The sequence below is a fragment of the Musa acuminata genome, chromosome BXJ3-9 (assembly GCF_036884655.1).
Source record: "Musa acuminata AAA Group cultivar baxijiao chromosome BXJ3-9, Cavendish_Baxijiao_AAA, whole genome shotgun sequence".
Lineage (NCBI taxonomy): Eukaryota > Viridiplantae > Streptophyta > Magnoliopsida > Zingiberales > Musaceae > Musa > Musa acuminata.
In genome coordinates this window covers 1,816,836-1,841,886 of record NC_088357.1, presented here as the reverse complement: position 1 = coordinate 1,841,886, position 25,051 = coordinate 1,816,836, and the positions used below count along the sequence as shown (strand labels likewise).

At 39.8% G+C, this 25,051-nt stretch overlaps 2 protein-coding genes across 2 annotated transcripts; both read left to right on the top strand.

Annotated features, from left to right (window-relative positions):
* The first annotated feature begins 6,661 nt into the window (after positions 1–6,661).
* LOC103996776 (B3 domain-containing protein Os11g0156000) lies at positions 6,662–8,754 on the top strand. Its single transcript, XM_009417763.3, has 3 exons — positions 6,662–7,465; positions 7,544–7,735; positions 7,815–8,754. The coding sequence occupies exons 1-2, from the start codon at positions 6,883–6,885 to the stop codon at positions 7,678–7,680; spliced, it is 720 nt and encodes a 239-aa protein (XP_009416038.2). The 5' UTR covers positions 6,662–6,882; the 3' UTR covers positions 7,681–7,735; positions 7,815–8,754.
* Positions 8,755–10,294: 1,540 nt separating this feature from the next.
* LOC103996775 (uncharacterized) lies at positions 10,295–23,917 on the top strand. Its single transcript, XM_009417762.3, has 14 exons — positions 10,295–10,705; positions 11,291–11,448; positions 15,235–15,338; positions 17,234–17,300; positions 17,635–17,724; positions 17,804–17,968; positions 18,079–18,219; positions 18,294–18,371; positions 20,327–20,439; positions 20,517–20,577; positions 21,085–21,252; positions 22,921–23,022; positions 23,309–23,398; positions 23,484–23,917. Exons 1-14 carry the CDS (start codon positions 10,417–10,419, stop codon positions 23,544–23,546), a joined length of 1,689 nt encoding a protein of 562 aa, XP_009416037.2. The 5' UTR covers positions 10,295–10,416; the 3' UTR covers positions 23,547–23,917.
* Positions 23,918–25,051: the final 1,134 nt, after the last annotated feature.

The following is a 25,051-nucleotide window of genomic DNA, read 5'->3' as shown; positions in this document are numbered from 1 at the left end:
GGCACACAATGGGTCAACTTGGCTGTGTGCGATGGTGTAGAATGGGCTGACTCATGATAGATTGACTAGGCCGAGCACGGTGGCACATGATGGACCAACTAGGCTGGATGTAGTGATGTACGATGGGCTGACTTGGTAGGGCACAATGGTGGAGTCATCTATCACACACGGTCTCCTCCTCTGTGGTTGTGCAAATTCGAGAGTGATACGACATCAGAGCACGTGCCACACTTACTTGCGATTGTGCTTGTGTGGTGGGATCTCGAGCGTCCATCTACCATACTGATAATGTTATCTTTTTCGAGAGGGTGATTGATGTTAAGTACCATTGTCTGGATTCTCATGAGTCACCTTTTAATTTTTCAATTATTGAACTAGTTAAAAACTTTAGTGTGATATAGTATGTTGACACAAATGCCCTTAATCGATTGAGCATAGGCCAACCCACAATGACATTGTATACTGATAGGATGTCAACAACTAGGAATATTATCTTCACAATCTTTGAACAATCGTTGTACCCAAAGGTCACATAAAGATCAATAGTCCTAAGGGAGTGATAAAATCTCTTGTGAAGCTAGTGGGGGTCAAAGATTTTGATTGGAAGTCCCTTGTTGTTAGACTAATCTTCTGCAAGGCATCATCATATAAAATATCTCCAAAGCTCCAATTGTCATCTTTTTCATCAAGACATTTGCGATCCTAAAGGAAACTACAAGAGCATCATTGTGTTCGGTATCTAGATGTTCTGCCTCCTTCATAAACACAATTGGTGGATCTCCATTATGATGGAATATTTTCATTTGAGGCTCTCTAGCATATGACATTCGAGCAAAAGAGTTACTACCTTTAGTAGCTGGTCCACCAATGATCACATCTACAAATCATTCAATGGGGCCTTGAGGTCTTGGAAACATCTCCTGGACCCTTAGAAGGAATTTATTAATATGTCATCTTTGAATCAACTTCTCAATTTATTCCTTTAGGGTGTAAGAGGTGTCATGCTCATGATCTTGATGAAAGCGAAAGACTTTTATCATATTTCTCATCATCGCTAAAGCCCTTAAAGGATAAGGTATATAAAGAAGTTTGTATTCTCGTATTTGCATAGACACCACTAGACGTGTTTAATGGTGTTTAATTGTGTAAAATTATATCGAGAGAGAATGCAATCACCCTTTACCTAGTCGAACTGTCTTATCAGTTGTCCAAATGAGGAGATGGATTCAGGAGAAAGTTTGGCAAACCACTCTTGTGTTGTGTCTTATAAAATTATGGGGAAAATCCAATAGATAAGGGAGTCCATAATCACAAAAAATATCGTCTGGGAAGTAAATATTGTCATGTGTTCTGATGGGTTGAACTTCCTATCATATAGATTTAGGATTGGCAATTGAAAACACTATAGAATTGGCTCCTTGTTTATGATATTGTTTTATTTTCCTTGAATGTCTTTGTTTTATTTCCTTATTTTATTGGCTCCTTGTTTATCATATAGATCCAAGGTTGAACTTTTCTTATTTTATTTCCCTACGAATGTCTTTGTAGTCTCCAATCCATTTCATTGAGGTGGTCTCGAACATCATAGGGAGTTCAGTTAATTGCACGATTGATTTGTTTTGAATGGGGGTTTGAAATTTGGATTGGTTGAGGTGAGTATGTCTCTGAAGATACATTGGCTTAAGTAGAACGTGACTCATGAGGCTAGGAATTGGGAAAGGTGATGAAATTAGAGCTAGGAATGATGGTGTGAATAGTGTAGGTTGTGATTGCCGAACTAATCGAGTCTGGAAGGTATAGGGCTACAATTTGAACTATCCTAATCAAGACCTAAGGTAATGGTGTAAGCTATTGGGGAGGAGGTGGCTAATTAAAAGTTGAGTCTTACATAAATTGTCAAAATAATATTGGATTAGGAATATGGAGTGTAGAAGTTGGTTCAGCCAACACCCTGAGTTGTCTAAGCCCTAGAATCATCATAACTAGAGGATTCAATAGAGGTGTGTTCGGGGCTATCAAACTTGGTCCATTCAGACTCAGCTCCTTAGGGTTAGGTCAAGATGGTCCAACAAAGTTTCCTTCAAACATTTTGGTTAGTTCTCCTTCTAATACTAAACTATTAAGTTAGTTTTTTATTATCTAAAGTGAAAGCTGATTCGGATTTAACCTAGTTCCTTTCTTGATCCAATTTTACGTTGAACTTCTTTATCAATCATTAGAATCCTACAAAACTATGTGGGGGCACTCCCAACAAAACCCTTTCAATACATAATTTAGAAAACAAGTTGAATAGACTTTAAGTTTTTGATGTGTGTTGTGACACACCTACAAAAGCGTTTTTATAATGGGTCCTTATATTGTTACCTTTATATGGTGCGATGCTTGTGCGAACATGGAACTAATTTCATATGTAATCATCATTAGCCCACGCTAAGTCTAGGATTGCATAACCTCCTAGAATGTGGTGTGGATATGATGGCAAGGGTGACCATTTGGGTAGAGAACATGGATCTATGGGGAGACAATGTGCTTATCATGTGAAAGTTACTAGCCATACATATGCTATCCTCCCAAAGCCCAGGATCCAACCCATTAACCATATAATGCCACGATGTCTATTGTGTGTCATCGACATGTTAGTCACATGGCTTGGGCATGTCGACCTCGTGGGGCCAAGTCAATAGCCATGTGGCATCGATGTGTCAACTACATGGAGTCGAGTCGGTGGCTAAGTGCGACCAACATGTTGATTGCATGATCTTTCAACGTGTCAATCATACTAGTTCACCTATCGACCACATAGCACCGATGCATCAACCATATTATTTTTCTCATAACAACACAAAGTTTATATCATTTCTTTTAAACTCAAACAATATTTTAGACGTATAGGATCTCCAATCTAAATCTTGATAATAATAAAATATTGGTTTATGATGCTAAACTAATCCATAATCTTTTATAATATTTAGAAAACCAAAAATATGATAGTTGAAAATTACAAATGATTTTTTATAGTCATGGAAAAATTAATATATTTGTTAAAAGATAATAATATTGACAATAAAATTTTGTTTGTTTATATTCCTATATAACATTTTTGATACATTATATATATATATATATGTTATTTCTATCACACTAATATTTGATGAATTAGATTATAATAAGAGTCTATCCATGAGGAATATATGTTATTTCTATCTTGTCAATGCAAGGCGTGGGAGTTAATGTATATAATCTTACCTCTAAATATAGAGATGATTGAGTTTAGAAGGGAATCTTATAAATAAAAATATATCGAGGTGTCTAACACAGATCCTGAGGTGTTTAAGTTGGTCGAGGGATTCGAGAAAGGAAATTATTGTATAATCGAGTTGTTTGAGAGACTTTTAGAAATGCACTTTGGGTTCTTTATAGAAAAAATTTTAAATTATTACGTAGAATCATTGATCATTACTCGATCTGAGAAAGATTTGTCACACCGCCGAGTGTTACAGTTACTTCACATATGTTGGTGTTCTCAAGGTGAGGGAGTGTTGGCCGAGGCGAATGGACTTATAAGGCAGCACCGAGTCGGCAATGACGTGGATGTGAAAGCGCAATCGACGTGTTGGGTTGATGAAATAGTTGATGGCCTGTGATGTTATGTCGGATTGTGTCTAAGCCCCATTGTTCAATCCTTCAGATAGAACTTAGATGATGTTTCGAGGAGTGTTGAAGGAGGATTTCAAATGGATGAGACATATTTAGGCAGAGTTTTCGTATTGTTTTTGTTTGTTTGTCGAGGAACATGCAGTGTGATTATATCGAATTTGGAGTTTAAGTTGTATCGGAGTGTGAATCGTACTGAGCTTTCATTACTTCTTACATAAGAAGATATTATACTCCACGGCCAATCCTTGCGATAATCTCTGTCGAGTAAAATCCTCTATTCTATTTAGGAAACACCTCCTTACCATCTTCTCGCATCTCTGTCATCTTCAGTAGTTTCTTCAATGCCCAGCTTGCATCATGGGTTGGGCTTCCCCACCATGTGCTTCCATTCCTTGCTCACTGGATCTACCCATACAGCTCACAGAACAGAGCAGCGGTTTTCTGCAGATGCAAAACAGTTAAATTCCTGTTCTGTCGCCTGACTCAGTTTTTCCCAGAGTTCTCTTCCTATTCTTCTGTTCATAGCAGGAGGACCTCCAGAGAAGAACTACCCACAAACATCGACTTCCTTTGGTATGATAAAGATGTGTCACCGACTTATCGAAAGGTTGACGAAGACCGAGTTCATCAGTGGCAACACGCCTTCATATGACAAATATCTGCCAGTCCTACATGAATCTTAGCTGGAGTTTATTGTGGAAGAAATCAGAGGTGCTCCTGAGTAACCCACAGGTAGCTGACAGTCTTTGAACCCAGAACTCAACAAAAAGGAAAGAGCTTTCCTAAGCAATCGCCTTCCATTCGACACTGTTTCTTCAGCACCATCCTCATCAAGTATGGGGAGGGTAAATCTCCTTGTTCGAGCCATCTCTTCCTCTAGAGCTGAACACTTGCGTTTGTAGTCTTATGTATGAAGTCACAACAGGAACTCTTTTCTTTTCGAGCGAGTACCACTTCTCGTGACGAGAACAAAAATCCATCTCTGACGAGATTTGTTGAGGATGCATGCCAGGGCAGGTGATTGCCGTCCATCCGTCCGTCCGGCCCCGTCGCATGCGCATGAATCACACCATGAACTCCACCTTGTGTGCATGGGGCCAACCCATGGCCTGTTACGTCCAAAAACTGGCAGTGAGTAGTACCTATCAGCGACATCGAAAGTGGGAGATCAAATGATTTCCAGCTGAAACATTAGCTGCTTAAAGTGACGGTGTGCGCAAGTCTCACATGTCTTGCTTAACTGTCAACTACTCCTCTCAGAGATGATCAGGTACGCCCAATGATTGGAGTCTCTCCCTCCTTTGAAAAGGCCCGGGGGCCTGCTGCAACATGCCAAGCTCTTTCCCTGTCGTGCCATCTTCGCCATTGCCACCGGAGTTCAAACTCAACTTGTTCTTCAATCATCCCATCATTTAGTCCCCATTCAGTACAGTGACCTGAAAACAATTTCATGAAAGCTCCTCCTCCCCTTTTACAGCCTGATGCGAGTGAGCATTCCGCCACCAGAAGAAAAGTAAGAGAGAGAAAGAGAACATCTACCGTCTTAGCTCATCCACATCGATTCGTAAAATTACTAATCCATGTGCATCGGTTTGCTGACGAAAGAACAATTTAAACTCCTCAGAGTTCCATGAATTCAGCAGCAGATATATGGCCTGACCCAGAAAGCTCACAGTGTTTAAGCACATTCCCATGTGTTTTCTTATCTCCTTGTTCAGATGACCCCACACAACACATGCAAAGAGGACTACCACGCCAGCGCTCTGCATCCTAATTCAAAGATACCCACTCATCCATGGGTGTGAGGTGGGCTTCCCCACAGCCAACAGGTGTACCATCATATGCTCCTGCAGGTGGGTTGCATGATGGGAGAAGTGGAGGAGGGAGCGCATGCAGAGCACACCACACACAACAGCAGGAGAGATGAATGGCTTGGCGAGTGGGAGCAATCCTGAGGACAGGCTTCGGACACGCCTGCAGCAGCAGATGTTGGACTAATCTTATCTTCCTGTCCAGCTTATCGGAAAATGGAGATGAGATCTGTGAAGCTCCATCTGATCCCATCATATATAATATACATTCGTTGTTGGTCCCCGTCAAGCTGAACCAATAATTCCTACAAGTCACATGAGGAACTATCTAAATCTGACACGAGGATATTAGCTTCACTGTTCTCTGCAACACTATCACCACCTTAAGCACCCACCCCATGTCGCCTTCTCAGGTTCACATCAGAAGCTTTGTTAGTTGCTGATTCTGATGATATATATTGGTAGATGAAGATGATGTGGTGCTCCCAAAAATGTCCTGTTTCCAGGCAGTGGATGCGGGACTCTAATATTGACTTCGATTGCTAAAGTGTTTGGATCGTTTTATTGAGACTAGAAAAGGATCTTTTGAGGACCACATGTGTCTCTTTTTCAATGTGAAGTGGAATGCAAAAGCAGTCGGTTCTGAACGATGGAGCTCCTAATGGTCAAGCTTAGGACGACACCTTTTGTGGTTCTCTGAGGTGCTCTAATGGAATTCAACCTACTCTTGGTCATACATTCCGGCCATGAGAGGCTTTCAGGCGTGTGCTGAGATGGCCACGAGGATAAGGATGATGAATCAGCTGGGCATGAGAACACACTTGGATCAAAAAACGATCCTCCAACTCTCACAGGTAGAACTCTTGGATCAAAAATGAACAGTCAAAAAAGAATGCATGTTGGAAGGAGTTAGCAAGTTGCAGCAACCCACATGGAGTATAATTGCATGGGGCTCACACTGGATGGTTGGGATGAGGCCACAAGTGCAGCACTGACTCCTAAACATCACCACCTCATCATTCCTCATCAGCTCACTAGAGTATAGCAACTTAGAAACTTCAAACTCTTGGCCCTTCCTGTGTACCTATGTAAAGAAATATTCTCACTTAACTCCCACGCATGTTCAGCTCAATGAATTTGCTCTCTCTCTCTCTCTCTCTCTCTCTCTCTCTCTCTCTCTCTCTCTCGCATCTACAACTACATGTTTCTGTCTTGCACTTTGGCCTTTTATCTCCCAAGTGTGCATTGCATGTTTTTCTTCACAGGCTATAAATGCATGGTAATAATGCCTACAAGCTTCTCAGTTCCAACACCATCATCACCACCATCTCCCTTGCCAACTTTTCACAGACCTCACCTCAAATCCTCCTCCTCTACCATTTCCTCTCCCTGACCTCAGCCATTTCTCATACACATGGCACAGCGTCACCCGCAACCTTGGTACTCTTGGGAGCCACACATGAGTCTCCACCACCACCATTACCAGCATCTCTACCGAGCGGAGCAAGAAGAAGCCCGGTACGAGAGAGAACACATGTTTGAGAAACCCCTGACCCCGAGTGATGTAGGCAAGCTCAACAGGCTGGTCATACCGAAGCAGCACGCCGAAAAGTACTTCCCCCTCGGCGGCGACTCCGGCGATAAAGGCCTGCTGCTGAGCTTCGAGGACGAGTCGGGCAAGACATGGCAGTTTCGGTATTCGTACTGGACCAGTAGCCAAAGCTACGTGCTTACCAAGGGGTGGAGCCGTTTCGTCAAGGAGAAGAGACTAGATGCTGGCGATGTGGTCCTCTTCGAGCGTCCACGGCTTGGAGGGGACCGTCTGTACATCGGATGCAGGCATCGCGGCGGAAACGACAGCCCGTCGCCGGCTCAGGCCACGACCATGCCGGCAGCTGCAGGGCCATGGAGCCCAGTGTACTACGCTGCTACTTGCTCGTATCCAACGAGTAGCTCATGCTTCAGCTCGGTGCAACAAGACTGTCTTCTTCATGCAGGTAATAATGCTTCATACGGTTCAGTGTCGAGTTGCTTAGTGAAAATGACAAGGGATTCTAAATTGTCTCAACCTGCAGGAGATCAGAGGAACGAAGCAATACAGAGTGAGACAGAGGCACCGACGACCTCGAAGCGGCTGAGACTCTTTGGCGTAGATTTGGATTACCAGCCCGAGCCTCGGCCAGATCCCATGACCTCAATCTCATGGTTTTAGGCCAGAGCGCGTGCCACTTCATGCCAACAAATGCGCGTCCGGCTCTCAAATACAGGTTGGTCGTAGCTGTCAATTTAGTGCATCGCAGTCGCTACAAAGACTTTGGCCTAATTCTTCCGTCTGCATTCCAACAGTAATACCTGGAGTTGCCTGGAACAAAGGGAAGAGGGTAGTGAACAGTAGGAAAGCTGAAGCGGAGGAGAGGGAGGAAATCTGAGGCCATGTTCACGAATCCCACCAACCAATCCTCTCCTCACCCAAGTGACAATTCGATTGACCTGCGAGTTGTGCAGGACCCAGCAACCACTGAGGACGGCAGATGAGAACAGCAAAGTTGGAAAAGGAGGGAAGAAGAAATCCCTTGTTTTCCGGGCAATCTCCACTTCCTCAATTTCCTTTCATTTTCTTTCGGGAGTCCCACTCTACAGCATGGCCTGTCGGTCTGACGGATGGGAGATCGGGTGAAGTTTCAGGAAACATCAGATTGAAAAGTAGTAGATGAGATGGGCGTGGGTCCTCTTCACCCAGTGGCACCAAGACTCTCTCTCTTGTTTAGTCTGTATCTTTCGAGGAAAGAACTAAAAGAGTCTGATGGGACTTTCCCTGTAGCAATTCTCTCTCTCTCTCTCTCTCTCTCTCTCTCGCGTGAAGTGAGTAGGGTATTCATGACGTGAGGGGGTGCAGTGAAGGGCATGACATGATACCTGCACCAAGAAATGGTTCGAGTCTCTGTGAAATCCATGTCCTTGGCGCAGTGCTAATATCACTTCCAAGTGGGCTCACACTGCAAGAAGGGATACAAGGAATTTGTCTTAGCTAACGCTTGTGAGACAAGTTGAGAAAGAAAGCACCACAAAGTCCTTGACAAAAAGAAGCTAGATTCTCAACAGCTTAACCTCCTGTCCCCTGCTTTTTGATCTATTTGCTAAGTCATGTATTATACACCGGATGAGTCACTAGTGGAAGGGATGACTGTTCAAGTGTCAAGCTAGAGCAAAATCAACTAGTTTATAAGCTGTAAAGCTACAAAAGTGCAGAGAAATTTCCTCAAAAGAAGTGCAGCAAAGTAAGCAACCCTAGTGGAAGAGCTGCATGGAGACAGTAGTCCCACAAGCATTAACGATGTCTTCATGATATCAACTTAGGCCAACATGTCCACCAATTGTCTTCATTGTTTGCAAGATTATGTATATTGGTTCTCCTCATATCCTACATTAGCGGAAATCGACTTCGTACTGTTCCATCTTTGGCATGCGATTGCTTTTGTTAGAGATGGATGCAGCGCACTGGTATCTGACCCTAATACTGTGTGTGGGAATCATCACCTCTGGTTTCTTATTTTTAGATCTGAGAACATAATACTGCATGGTAACCGAGAAACCAAGATGAAGCAGCCAAGGTTCATCTGAGGGAGGCCTTGTAGCTTACTTAATAGAACTATATCCTGAGAAAGATATGCTGTCTGCTGCTTAACAAAAGAAGCCATGTGCAGAGGACCTTCTTCTAGCAGGTGCGAAACACTACTGATCATAGAGTACCTGAACAAAATCCATCAACCAAGAGAACCTGCAGTTGCCTTCTGTGACCAGGAATAGTCCCCCTGGTTCTAAGACGTAAAGTGAGATCTCCCCAGGAGGGCACTGCCAACTGTTGCGGCCATGTGAGCAGTATTGCAGCGCATCATGACGAGAACAAAGTCGCCCTCGAAAAGGATGACGCATCCAATAATGGCCCTTCAGTCGCCATGGAAACAGTAGCAGAATGCCCTACAAAATGCTGGTAATCATACTCCCTACCCACATCCTTTTCTCTAGGGGTGTCGCCACCTTCTCCAAAATGTCTGTCACGGGAGGTCATCCCTTTCGTCAGCTGACCAAGTCTCGAGCACTTGGTCTGCACCTCCAGTCGAATGGCAGAGCCAGGCCGGGCTACGGCCTTTGACCGAAACGACCCGTACAATATGAGCCGGTGGGCTTCAGATTTGGTTTGGGTTTCATACACCCCATTGACTCGAATCTATTAGTGGGTCCGAACTACTTCGCTCGACCCGGCTCACATAACTAGTGGGTTGAATTGGGTCAGGTATCGTAACCAAACACAAAGGATAAAAGGGTATTAGATCCTCTATTCCTATCCATTGTTTTTGTATTATCAATTAAAGAAAGAATGAGTAGTATATTAAGTAAAAAAAAACAACATTTGTGTGGAGGTGAATTCAAACAAAAAGAGTGAGAATAATCAGTAATATAGCAAAATAAATTTGATTTAAGCTTAATTTTCTCTTATAATATCAATTACTAATAAATGTGCCCTTTACTCGATATTTGAACGTCGGCATGAGCGTAAATTGCTTCAAGATGCTGTGCCATCGGATCGTGTGGGGATCCTTTACATGACACCTACGTTACGAGCTCCATGAATTATTGGTGGATCGAAATGATTGTAAGGTGAAATTACTGGAGAGGATCCGCCTCCTTTAGGGATCTATCATCTTAGATATAATAATCCTGCGGAACAATTTATCTTGAACGCCACTATGGTTGCCTCTCGGTGCCAAAATGAAAGATAAAAACGACCGAAACATTTAATAGGCTCCGTGCGCGAAGCAGCTTACCGACTCTTCGTCAAAACGAGAGCAACTCGACTTGCGACATATAGATCGTGAAACCCTTCACGCCTCTTTTTCCGCTGTTGTCTCTCTGCAACCCTTCGAAGCAGTCGTGGGTGGGTGCACCGATGGCGGGGAGGTGGAGTGGAGGCGGCGGGGGCGGCGAGGTGGTGGGTTCGATCTACTCGGTGCTCGCGCTCGTCCTCATCTTGGTGGCCTGCGTGGAGCTCGGCGACGCCGCCACCGCCGTCGACGTGTACCGGCTGATCCAGTACGATCTCTCCGGGGCGCCGTACGGATCGCGCCTTGCCGGCCTTAATCACCACGCCGGCGCCGCACCCTTTGCCCCCGGCGCTGATCTCTCCCGTACCGTCGTCATCCTCCCCGTTCGGGAGCTCAATCTCACCTTTCTCCAAGGTGAGCCCCTCTCCTCACGTGCTCTTAGATCTGTTGTGATGAATCGTGGCTTGGAACTTCACATCATTATTGTTTCTAGATCTATTTTGCAATAGAATCTCGGCTTCCGGCTCCTTACGATGCGGTAATACTGGTTTTTCCTACCAAAAGAATGTCGGGCCACTTCTTTTGCACTCTACGCCTGAACATAATTGTGAATTTAACAGATTCCATATCCTGTTTAGGTAGACTAGACAAATTTCTACATGACGTGACTGCAGTGCCTCGAGGAGAGGAAAAGGAACAGTAGGATCATGTTGCAATAGGGATTCACCGTTCCTTTACCATAAGTCAACATTAGGAAGCTCAATTATCTAAGTCGTGCATGATTATTTTCTTCATTATTCTGGCTCCTATATATTTGGCTGAAGGGCTTTAGCTATAACTAGCTGGCTCTTCGTAAATTGATCAGTTTTTCCCACATTGTAGGAACTGCTCATAATTATATCTTCTCCATCTTGAACCAAATCTCTTGCATTCAGTTTTTTTCGATTCTGTTTATTGTTAAGTTTGTATTGACAAACATTCACTTTTAATGTGCATTAGAGTACATAACCAGTAAGCAGCCCTTGGGGGGATTGTTACTTCTGCTTCCTCAAGATATTCGTCACAAGAGTGGTGGAGGGAATAAGAGCAGAAACGTTGGTCTGCTGAGAAGTATATTGTCTGAGTTGGAACAGTTGCTCATTCATGTCAACTTACCAGTAAGTGGAGCATCAATTTCTTCCTGTTCAGCTGTCACTACATGAATTCCATTGGACATCTATTTCAACCTCAAAGTTTTCTATCCTTTTTTGTGCTATCTTTTGATTGTCATGGTTTGGTCTCTATAGTCTAGATACTTCAAGTTTCTTAAAATTGGGATTGCATGTGAAATGTGAATACTAGCAAAGTCTTTCATTAAATTTTTATTTCGTTAGTTGTTCTGTGGTTTCAATCATTGTTGAAACTACATAGTCATTTGTCTGCCTATTAGTTATCTATGTTCATTTTATCAAATATTGATCAAGCTGTAAAAATAATATAATCTGGTTCTTAAACTGGTTTTGTCTCAAACAAGTTCAACTACAAATTCTTTCTCGCTTCTACAGGAAGAACCATGACAGCTGCATATTATGATATCTATGTACTGGTTTTCATTATATAGGTAGTAGCTAAGTGGATTTTATCATGTGGAATCAGTGAATCACTAAGTTTCTGGCCACTGATTATTAGACTTGGCCATGATATGGAGATAGTTTTGAGCTCAGATGTCACATCAATAATTCTTAATGAAAACTTGCTTTAATTCTTATGTGGAGTCCTTTTAATTAAAGTCTTCAATGGAACCTTCTTAATTTGAGTTGTGTTTTTATTGTTGACCTGTCAAGGAAAAATACTTCAATGCTGGGATTGGGAGGTCAATTATTTTCATTCTTTTGTAATTCATCATTACTTCAAAATTGTGAAAATGGTATTTAGCTTTCAGACATGGAAGATTAGCATTGGTAAATTGAGATGGATGACCAATATCATATTTCCTATGGTTTGAACAATCTTGGTTACATTCTTTGGTTATAATAAATGTTTGTTAGAAATGATCTCTAACAAGCATTTTTATATTTGAGGAGTAAACATGCCTAAACTACCAACTATAACTACTAAAACAAATTTATTGTTGTACAAAAAGAGATGACATTCCAATCATGGTTTTATGCTTTTTAGGGTCTCAAATACATGGGAGTCTGTTGGAGGATAGTCATTCCTCATAATTATATTAAAAAAGTTGCTAGAACTTTCAAAATATACTTCATAATAATAAAATAACTATCTTAGTTGCTCTAGCAAAAAGTGGGACGTAAAATCATGGTTTGTCGTGCCAACCTGTACCAGACTGTATGTACTGATCCGACAGGGGACCGACATGTGGATCGCCCTGTACCACACATTCCATAACAGGGGATCCCATATCGCCCGATATAGGGTCTGTATTAGTCGGAACAGTCAAAATTTGATCGTTATCAACCTGTATCGGTTAGTAATGAATGGATTTCGATCGATACCAATCAATGGTTGGGATTTGTTGAATTCAAACTGTCCATTTGATCATTTGAACCAGATCTAAGGGTTTTTAAACCCTTTCTACCCCCTCATTCTCTCTCCTTTCAGTCTCTCTAACTCATCTACTGTCTCAATCACTTTCTCACTCACATATTTCTCTTATTCTCTCATTTGCACTCTCTTGAACTCCACAAAACTACGATTTGTTGATTGGATCAAGCTTGGAAGGTTAATTAGGGAGGATTAACACTCAAGTTAGAGGAAAAACTTTCTAATCAAAGGTATATAGACAACTTTTTAATTACATTCAGCAACTTGCATGGTTCGGAGACATGATAGCGACATGAACAACAGTGCCTCGACCGACAATGATGGTGACGTCGAAGAGTTGATGGTTTCGTCTACACAGTTTGAGGGTAGTGCATGGACCAAGGAGTAGTATTTTATGTACGTCATTCAACATTCAGATCATGGAGCTCAATGTGATAGTTGGTCATTCTTTTCTGAGTAGCGGTGATAGTTGGTCGTTCTTCTCCGAGCAGCAGTACAATGATCAATCTTATGATACGAAGTAATAAATCAGTGACGAAAGTAGAAGTTTCGACACTCTCCAACCTTCACACCAATATATGCCACAATCATACTTGCCTCAAGAGCCACCTTGAACACGTGTGGCTCACGACGATCAGACTACGACTATCATCACATTGATGCACCAATAACATACGATGCATCAGTATACTATGTTATGGGATCAATTTTAAGATTGGGTTCATCAAACATATTAAATTAATATACAGATACATAGGATCGAGGGCCCGATCCATTGCTCGTGGAGTCCCGTCGTTCTTTTTGGTGATAGAACCAGGTATATCCATCGATCGATTACTTGATTCATTTGAATCTTAAAGTCCAAGTTATTCAATAAATAATCTAATAATTCAATTTTTTTTTTGTAGATAATTCAATATCAACTAAAGGATGGTTCAGAACGTATCACAAGGCTACTCCTCAAAGCCCGAAATAGATACGTGCCACTATTCTTTCCTAATTTAAATTATTTTTGCTAAGATTATACTAAATTTATATTTATTTTCAACTTAAAACCCCTAATCTAATTTTTTTTTAATTTAGAGCTATTTTGGATCATTTTTTTGTGTCGTCAATACATCCCATCGTACTGATACATAGTATGTCAATATGGAGCGGTATGCACTGTACCACTAGTTGATCGGTACATTTGTACGGACCGATAAGGCGAACCCTGCGTAAAATCACTCTAAAGACTCCCAAGAATAGCTACTATAATAAAAAAATACAAAATATTGTCCTATTACTACTTAGTTAGGTGGGTAGACTTAGCCAGCCCTCTCCTTTCCTATCTTATCTAGGAGAGTTTTTAGAAAAGGCTTTTTTCACTCCTTTTACAACTAAAGCATCAATCTATTTGCTTGGACCATTTTATAACAATATTGCACTGTATTATGATAGTTAGGGAGTTCTCTCGAGCGAAGAGATTCAATAGCATTCTACCTAAAAACCATTTCGACCTTGGCCCCCATGGAATTATTTTGGCCCTTACTGCTGCTTATCGATGCAGTTAGAGGCCCTTAAATAGCTATTAGATGCCATACAGTTGGATCTGATCAAATATGTAAAAGACCCAAAAGAGTGGCTTGAACATTCTTTGTTTGTGGATGAAGTGCCTTTTAACTTAGCTTGAGTTTTTTTATTTTTGGTTCAGTCTAAATTTTTATTGTGTTTCTTTCAAAGATCTCTTCTTTTAGTTATTTGGCTTTTACTCTTTAAATTGGTCCAGAGATCTAGTTGAACTCGAAGTTAAAGAGGGGTATTGGTTGGATTGTTCTTAGGCACGAGGAGCTGGCGCCTCAATGTTCGTCACTTGTTGCCCCTTTTGGCTATTTTAGTCAGAATGCTGTTCTAGTCTAATATGTCTATCAAAAGTTGGGCTGGCTGTGGGGCATGGACATTCAATTTTGTCTAAGAAAAATAATATATCTTCTTCCTTTGGTCTTACATTTGTTCCTTGTTTCCTCCAATTTTATGCTGTCTGTTTAATATCTATCGGAATCATCTCTTACGTACATTCTAAAATTTTCATTTACCTGCTTGGAAAATCTTTTTGCTTCTGCTTAACTCAGGCAGCACCAAATTCAATTGAGTTGTCAATTCAACAGATATTTTGCAGGGATCAACAAGTCTGCACTGATTAACAACAGTATGTGCAATGCTCTCATGGTCATGTTAAATCCATGACTGATAAACATGATGTGTCAATTGTGTGGATTGTTTATTTGACTTGGACTTGTAATTATTTATATGTACCATATGGAATTGATGTTGGCTATGCTTTTCATTCTTTGTCACTTGTTAGGATCTATTTATGCCTGTTAAGAGTATTAACTAATTATTTTTGTTGGTGCTTGCAGTATCCAGTTTATTTTGCTTATGAGGATGATAAGATTAATGCTGTGCTAGCTGACGTTCGAAGAGGTGATGCCACTGGGCAACCTGCTACAGCTACCACTGGCGGGTTAGTTAATACACTAATTGCTAAGATCATTAGGCCATTTGAAATAATCTATATTTGTTTCACAGCCACCCTTTGTTGTTCAAACTCGATCAGCGATATCTAGTTTTAATGCATTTGAAAAGGTATATAACCACCATATAAGCTTTTAGTGGATTTGGTGGCTGAAATTCTATGCTTAAATTTGGACCTGCTTTAGTTAGAATATATTCTGCACTTTTGTCCTTTATTCAGTTGTTCTGATTTTTATAGTGTTCAGAATGTGCAGTGGATCATGGAATAACAAATTTGCTGCTCCACTTTCTCATTCTGTAGTTTAAAGCAGGGCCCTGTATGACTTATGGCCATCAACAGTTTTTCTTCTGTTTGAGCAAATTCCACTGATACAACTAAATGAAAATTTGACGAATTGACTTTAAAACGAATAACCATCCTTCTTGCTAGGCTATGTCAAAAATAGGTATTTGACCTCTGTGTGATTTTGCTTTCTGTTTTTTCTGTTTAGAGGTTCTATGATGCTTATTTGTCTCCATCTAACATAAATCTTATCTAGTTAATACTGCTAACTGACCCAATTTGGGCAATGGCCATCAGCCCATGCTTGAAGTATCTCAGGCTTGAATTAGTGAGTGTGCATTGTGCAATTCTATGACCAAAGCAGTTCAGAGTTGGCAATGGATTGCTTGGTCATACTGTATCCTGAAATTGAATTTAAGTATGAACTAAAATATTATAATACTCCCACAAAACATAGCTTAAGGCACTAGTTGTCTGGTCTCGTTTGTGTCTAACCTCCCTTCCCTTTCCAATTCTTTTCCTTTGGTAATAGTTGGCAAAGCTGAGTATGAAGCTGGTAGGCCTGGATGCCATAATTAGGGCTCGGATCAACCACAGTAGCCAATTTTTTGGGATTTCAAAATTGCTGCCTATTGTTGCCTAGGAGTTCTCATGGTATACTAAGTTAACAATGGTCGATATGATTTGTTATTTTTGAAGTAGCTCTCTGGTATAAATCTTATTCAAAATACAGCTTTCTTTCTCTGTCATACTGTCTTTTTGTTTTCATTCTAGACAAATTGTTTTTCTTGAACTACCCTTTGCATTGCAAATTTTTGAGAAAAGAACATGTCTATGCATGGAAAGTTAGAAACAGAAGTTTTCTGCAATTAAATGAGATCACGTAGAAGTGTTGTCAAGTAAATTGAGCTCATGTTGGGTGTTCCTCTACTTGGATGATTAAGCTTTGTTTGGACCTACTTCATCCAAATTTCTATGAACCTAGGGAATAAGAATGAGGTATTAGTGAAGTGTAAACTGAAGAAACTATCCAGGTTAGGCACATTGCCACATAAATTTCTCTCCTTCCTCAACCCTAACTATGCTTCCCTCATCTCTACTCTTTTCTCATTTCCTTACGCTAACCAAGCAATACAAGTGGATTAAGACTGATATGATTGAGTGTGGACCAAGTTTGTGTCTAGGGCTCATGAGTTTACTTTAGTGATGAGACAGGCTTTGGAAAAACTAAGGTTACATGTTTGACATGACACTTTGGTTGCAGTGTCCCATCCACGCTATCTAGTGAGAGCAAAGAAGAAAGTGAAAGGGGCATAAAATGACTAAAATATGTTGGGTGATATTCACAACTATGCAGAAAGAACATAATAAAGCCATCCATGACTAGACTATATGGTAAGGAGGCATGTAAATTATCTTAATGGATCTCTTAATTACAAAGCAATGCAAATCACTAACTTAAAGTTTTAATTTCAGTGTGGCAGGCATTCATGTACTCTTATTAAGAAATATAGGCTCAGTACCTGCTTTCTATTCAAAAGTTTTTTGTTAAATGAACTGTAATAAGTTTCTCATTTCTCCTTCTGTGTGAGATGTTGCAGCTACAAGTTGGTTGTATCAACACCAGAACCTAGAAAAGCATCATCTCCAACAATCACAAACATTCAGGTTCGAATTCTTCTTTACAATTAGAGTATGATCATGACACACTAATGGAAGGAGAAGAGTTTCTTACTGCATGGTCCTTGATGACAAGTAATCACATTGCAAATCCAATTCTCACTGGTTAAGTCATTAATAAATACTGAGATTAAGCTTTAGGTGATAAGAGGATGTATAATGGCCTTAATATCCTCTCATTTTATTGGTTCTGCTTCCGCATTAGTAATTTGTGTTATGCTCTATGACCTCACTTTGTCAGTGTAAGTGACATTGAGACATCCATTCCCAAAAGTGTATTTGTAAATGGTTAAAACTTATGGTACATTGTCACATGTAACAGGGGTGGTTACCAGGACTTGTAGGAGATGGTACCACTCAACTCCCTACAATTGCTGTGGTTGCGTCCTATGACACATTTGGTGCTGCTCCGGTATGAGACTATCTATATAACTAATACTTCAGATATTTTTATGATTTAACTCTAAGCTTAATGTACCTAATGTTTTAAGGCACTTTCTGTGGGAAGTGATAGTAACGGAAGTGGGGTTGTGGCTCTCTTGGAGATTGCAAGACTCTTTTCACGCCTTTATTCAAGTCCAAAGACCCGAGGGAGATACAATCTTCTCTTTGGTTTAACATCTGGTGGACCTTATAACTACAATGGAACTATGAAGGTCAAATTGAATCTTCCAAGCCCCAAGCCATTGCAGTTGCAAGAACTAGTCTGTTGTTTTAGCTTTTGGTCATTAACTTATCATTTTCTTGTTTTGATTAATGATTTCAGTGGCTTAGGAGCTTTGATCAGCGCTTACGTGAGAGCATTGAGTATGCTATTTGCTTGAATAGTGTTGGTTCATGGAACAATGAGCTGTGGCTGCATGTGTCTAAGCCTCCAGAAAATGTGTACATAAAGCAAGTTTATGAGGTGAATCATGTATTATTCAGATCAAAATGATAGTCTTTTATCCCATTTACTAAAATGAGTTTCTCTGATGACAGAGTTTTTCAGAAGTTGCAAAGGAGCTTGGAGTTACAGTTGGTATAAAGCACAAGAAGATCAATATTTCTAATCCACGAGTGAGCATAGTCTTTTATGCATTCAAAACTTGTTATATCCTTGATCTATCGATACTATGCATCTGCTAATATTACCCAAGTCGTCTAAGTTTCCATTGACTTCTAATCGGGTTCTCATACTATTTTTAAGCTGGCAGCTATCATGTTGTTTTCACTTTCAATGTGTTTACGAGTATTTATAGGAAATTAACTTCTTCAGTGTTATAGTTATATTGTATGTCCTAGCAGGAACAACTTCTACTGATTTCTGTTTGTGGTCAAGGAGCCAAATCAATAAACAGTATTTTAATGGAAATGGTTAAAAGTGATGGCTATCTCTGTGATTGTATAATAGACTTGGAAAAAGAGTGCAAGAATTTTCCAAGGACAGAATTGTATGATAGATTAATTTAGCAACTTACTTGGTGCTGTCTTATCAAATTTTCCTGTTGTGCCCTCAGACAACAGAAGTGATGGAAACAGTTGTTCAAGAAAGTTGTGACTTGTGAGTACAATGTTTGGACACGAAACGCCTAGAGGCAAAAAGGTTGATGGAGAAGGTCTATAGAACGATGCAACAAATTGAACTTAGATGTTTCTAGCTTAAACATGAAGGATTGTAGAACACTCTTACGATACTTCTATATAATTCGAAAGGCATTTAGTGAAAGGAGATGCAGCTGACTGGCACTCAAATTAGATTGTGTTTCACAGTAAATTCTTAAATTGATGTTGATTAGATAAGCAGGAGGTAGATGGTCTTTCATTCCAATGTTTCTTCACATGATCTAACTTTTGTTTCCTTGTGGGTTCATACAATGGTAGGTTTCTTAGAATGTGGCTGGAGGTTTGTGCATTGGGTAGCTGATTTTTTCTGAATGATTGAGCATGCTTTTGTTTCTTGTGGTATTGGCTGGCTGCTGGAACATTATCTGCTAACTTACTGGTGGCAGAAAATGAACCACTTGAATTGTGCAGAACAAAATTCTTGAAAATTGTAATTGAACCTGTGAATGATGGCTCACATTATCAGTGGATTTCGATATGATACTTTCAATTAGTATAAATATCATCAAAGATTGATCTGGTTTTCGACTGATTTCTCAATCTTATAGCCAAATATTGCTTGGAATTTGCTTAGAATTGATCAAACACAACCAGTGTATGATCAAATTCTTGTCAATTTGTTGCCTCAAAAGAGGAAACAGTAGATCTAACAGAGGGAAACCAAAAAAGAGAGAAGTGAGGATTAATAGAAGTCAAAGAAGAATCATGTGACAACGACTGTAAAATAGAGAAGGAAACGATGCTATGGTCGGTCGTTTCTTTTATTGTTGCAGTGTTCATCATCCATCATCATGTAAGATAAGGGACAAAATATATAAAGAAGTAAAAAGACAGAAAGATAATCTTCACCTTTTAAGATAATAATGATGTTATTATAGAGAGAAGTAATGACATGAAATTTAAGTAAATCCTTGATTCAGTCATCGCTTTTTTTTCAGATAATTTTTTCTTTAATTTTTTTAAATAAATTTATACTTCACATGTTAGGGCAGCCCTGACTTTAGCTGCATGGCAGTTAGAAAAATATTTTTTGTGATAGTAAGGTTTATCATCATCCTCAAAGCTCCTGATAAATTTTGAGTCTGTTGTCCATGTCTGTCTTGCCTTTATATGATATGATTAGTATTTATTTTATAATTAACCAATGATAGTTTTTTTCTAATGGATCAATTTTCATTATTTTTAATTTCCATCTCTATTTTAGTATATAATATGCTAATTTTAGATTTTTAGCTATGCTGTTAAAATGATGCTAAATGTTGGCTATGTCCATTTTGAAATGTATGGTTAACTATTTTGAATTGTTGGTTAAGAATCAGCTTTCTGGAGATAGCTAGATGAAAATGTTCTTATACTATATGGACTTGCAAGATTGAAAATTTCCAACTTTTGTTAAAATTTTGATGTAGGTAGCATGGGAGCACGAGCAATTTTCCAGGGTAAGAGTAACTGCTGTCACTTTGTCCGAACTTTCAGTTGCACCTGAATTGCTTCAAAGCACAGGAGGACTGTACGATACAAGGTAGATGATAATGTAGTTCTATATTTTCTCTTCATCTAATTTTAATTCTTCTTTCTTAAAATTCACTTTTGCTGCAGGCATATAGTTGATGATACTGCAATCCATAGAAGCGTCAAACTAGTTGCTGAGAGTCTTGCGGTAATGTTTTCTTTTTCATTCTGGTTCGGTTACAATGCAGCACTTCTTTTTCTGTTTGCCGCCATTATTTGCATATATTTTACTTTTCGACATGTCACTCTTTTGGGAGACAACTTTGTACATACTGATGTTAACATACTGATGTTAAGAGCAATGGCATTCCTAGTTCTGTTTTCTTAACATCACTGGGCTTAGGTCAGCCTTGATCTTAGCTTATGAGAAGTGAGTTGATGATCTATTTTACATATAATTAGAAAATTTTTCTTTGAAAAATATATTAGAAAATGGAGCAAGGCTCAGAACATGTATACTTGGGTTCTGGCTCACTTCAATCATTTTACTTTCCTGGGTCTATTATTGGCTGTCTTCCTATCTTTTAAGTTCTCTGTTCTATATGTTGATATTAGTCCCTGGATATAAAATTGGAGATCCTCATAATATTGTGTTTGCTCATGAAATAAAGTGGTGTTGCTTTTCTAGTATATAATGTTTTCTACTTTCATGCAGAGGCATATTTATGGATATGAAGGAAAAAATATCCAGATTTTTGCAGATAATAGTAGTTTGGCAGTAAACCCATCTTATGTGAAATCATGGTTGGATCTTTTATCGCGGACACCTCGAGTAGCACCTTTTCTCTCAAAAAATGACCCAATTATTTCGGCATTGAAAAAGGTGTGTTTAATTACTAATTTTTAGTTTCCATCTTTCATTGTTTCTGTACTTTATTTGACCTCGACAAACTATACCTTACTATTAAGAGGAGGTTGATTTATCTCTTTGAGGAAGAGTCAGTTTATGATGAAAGCTGTATAGAAGAAATGTATTGTAAAGTTCTGCAGTTATTTGCATGTATAATATATATCTTTGTGAAAGAGCATCATATGCTAATGGTTAGCAAGAGATGCTAAATGTTTGGTCAGAAAGTTCATGATGTTTATCATCTTTAGATAAAGAAGGTTTTTTTTGTCATGTGAAGCAGTAGATTCATAGACCATATCATTGAGATTAAAGGATGACTTTTCAAATTACTGAAACTGAAAATTAAAGGGCTTTAATATATTTGGATCTGTAAAGGACCATGTAATACTTATATTCCTTGAAAGGTAATGTCAGAGCTATATCCACTTTTGTTGATTTTGTAATTTTTTAAACCTAAAGATAGTTCATATAAAGGTTTTAAATCTTGATATCTGTAACCATAGGTCCCTTGTCGAATTGGTACAGGTCTAGTTTATGGCTGGTTCCGTTCAGGGAAAAAATTTACACTTTCATTTTCATATTCCTCTTATCTTTCCTTCCTAGGGTCTTTTCTTTGTCATACCATTGTCATCGTCTTTGTTTCTATTGTTGGTTGATGCCATCGCTTGAACTTGCGGGAAAAAAGAGGTTACCTGACCTATTTAGATAAACTAATATAGATCAAACTGTTCTTACTAGATATCCACGACCATTAATATATATGATAATGCCATGATGAAGACTGCTATGACCTAAGGGAGATAGGTGAAGCAAGGATGATATATTCTTTTGTAAACTTATTGGCAGCGAGGAAGGTAGAGCTATGCCAGTGAGGAAGCAAAGAAGAAGCGACAGTGGTGGGTAGTTGGTGTGTATTTGCATCCTTTTGTAAGCTTATGTTTACAAGTCAAGAGTATCGTTCTTGATAGTCCAATATACAATGCATAAATATGGCATATGTTTGAGGACAAATCTTCAATCTGTCCCTGTTTTCAGGATCATGATAGTGAAAGCATGGACTCAAATCTTGACAGTACTGATTGGTACTAACTGTTATTTACTGGTCTGATCAAGTGCCAGTATTGAAGCATATAATCTGATATCAGTACAATATCATTCTTTTTTTATTTTTTATTATTTTGTTTCATAGTTTTGTTGTTGTTGTTGTTGTTGTTGTTGATATTATTTTATTCAATGATACCATGTGAAACAAGTTGATGTACCGCTCAGTCCAGTAAATTTTCCACATTGGTACTGGATAGAGATTTAAATCCTTGAGTGGAAAATGATACAAAACATCCATTTAAATCTAAAAATTTGACTTTCATTTTTACTTGTTATGCATGCAATTGAGAAGCATGTATATCTGCTGTATAACTGCATCCTGTGGATATAATTTATATTTATTAGATAAAATAGCCATCAGAAAGCTTATCAACCGAAGTAATCATTACAAATGTTCCTATGCCATTCTGCCAAGTTATCCTGTGGCTAAATATTTCATTTGGAGTGAAGGTGTTGGGTTGGGTTGTGTGTGTATATTCATAAGGGGTTCTTGTTTATATCTTCTATAATACATAATAATATTATTATTGGTTGCAGGAATTGTCTGATCATACGGACGAAGTGCATCTGCAGCATGAGAGCATTGATGGGATGTTTAGCTTTTATGACTCTACACGGGCAACCCTTAACATATATCAGGTGATCAAGAACATTTTCTTGAACTTTCACTAACTTAACTATATTTTTACTATCTTCTGTCTTCCATTTGCTGTTATGTGGTGACAAGCCATCATTCCTTTCTTCACTTTTGTGTAACATCACTAATTACTTATGATTGTGAATAGAAATTTCTTAAATTGCTGCACCAGTCCAATGCAAATGCTCCTTTGCCTCGAATTACATCATTCAGCTGTAGTCTCAGAATAGTTTTTCCTTTCAACCAAACAATGACAGACTAACCGGAAATCATGTTGGTTGATTGCAGGTTGCAAGTGTTACGTTTGACCTTCTTTTACTTCTAGCACTGGGTTCTTATCTAATTCTCCTCTTCAGCTTCCTTGTCATCACAACACGGGTAATTATGCTTACTTTTCTTCTCTGGGTAGGATCAGCATTTATACCACTTTCAGTATGCCAACAGTGGTCGACTGTTTTGTCAGGGCCTCGATGATCTTATTAACATGTTCCGGCGACCTCCATCTCGAAAGGCCAAAGCAGCTTGAGTTCGTAGGGTTTTGTTAATTTTCACGCAGGAGACTTGACCAGGAGCAGAATAGCTGAAGAAAATTGTAGATTAGCCTCAGTCGGGGAAATTGAATCATTCTCCAGTAACATCAGGAAAAATTTTGCCAGCATTCATGGTTGGAAGTTACTGGTTTTCGTTTTTCCAGGGATTTTACGTGTGAAATTGCAAGGGTGACATCATTATTTCCTCCTCAGGTTGCTTGTTTTATGCACCAAGCATCATAAATTCATGTCTGCTTTAAAATTGCCCTTAGATATTGCATGCGGATTTATATCCTGTTGGCTGTTGATTCATAAGCTAGCTCAGACTCATGGATAAATGAATTTGTTATGGTCTTTGTGCTGGTAACTGCAACTTATCTTTACAAATGGTTTTATAGTCGACTTTCGTAGTCCACATCGCTTAAGATGGTTGGTTGAGGTTTGCTGTCTTCATTCTTAATGTGTGATTACTCTCTTCTCAAGGTGGTTCTCAGGATGATCTCAAGAGATGATGGTCCCTTGTTCTCCTATTTAAACTGGATTAGATGTCAAATAATCAAATTTAGGACGAACTTAAGAAGACATAATTTGTAATACTGAATTAGGGAACAGATTGGACAAATTTCTTGGATGGTTCCGAGAATGCAAAGGCCGAAGCGATGGGGGCGAAGCCGCGGTTTTAATTTGCGCCACGCCTTGACACGTGGCTTCGGTGGCGGGTGATGCGGCACGAGTTTAGTCGACCGCGTCAGCAGATCGGACTTCGGCGACTCATCGGTGGCATACACGTGTCGGGCCTGGCAGCCACAAGCAAGTCAAACAAGGTGATCAATGCTTACGTGGCATGCGGCGGCAGCTAAGCCGTCGACAACTAGACGTCCACGTGTCTGGCACACGAAGGCCATTACAGCACGCATTGCGATGCACCGCTCCCTGCGCGCTCGCGTCGCCTCTTCAGGTATATCGACCCACGCGCGGCCTGCGACGGACGAGACCTTGCTCAAGGTCACCTGGTTAACGCTCCAGGTGGCAGCGCCGCGTGGCGCCGCCTCCAACAGTATACTTCCAGTTTCCTCCGAGCTGGCCATGCATAATAAGGCGAGGGAGCGGTCTCATTGCTTCTCCTCCTCTTTCGTCGAATGGGTCGAGGGATGGTGGAGACGGAGGTCGAGGCGGTGTGGGACCCCGCAAGCGAGAGCGGCAACGGGAGCATCTCCAGGAAGCGGCGCACGAGCGAGTTGCCTGGTAGGCTTCAAAAGAAGAGCTTGCAGGGTCGGGAAGAGAGTTCACTTCGTGGAGTAAGGGAACATTCATCTTCTTCTAAGCCCATGTCAGGTGTTTATCTTTATATTGAGAACTTCGTTCTTGCATATGTTCATGTATGGAACATAAAGGCCCGACTTGGTTACGCCGACACCAATGCAAAAGGTAAGAATCTTAAAAATCAGCAAAAACTTTTCTCATAGGAAAGAAGGCTATGGAGGGATGGAGTTCAAGGAAC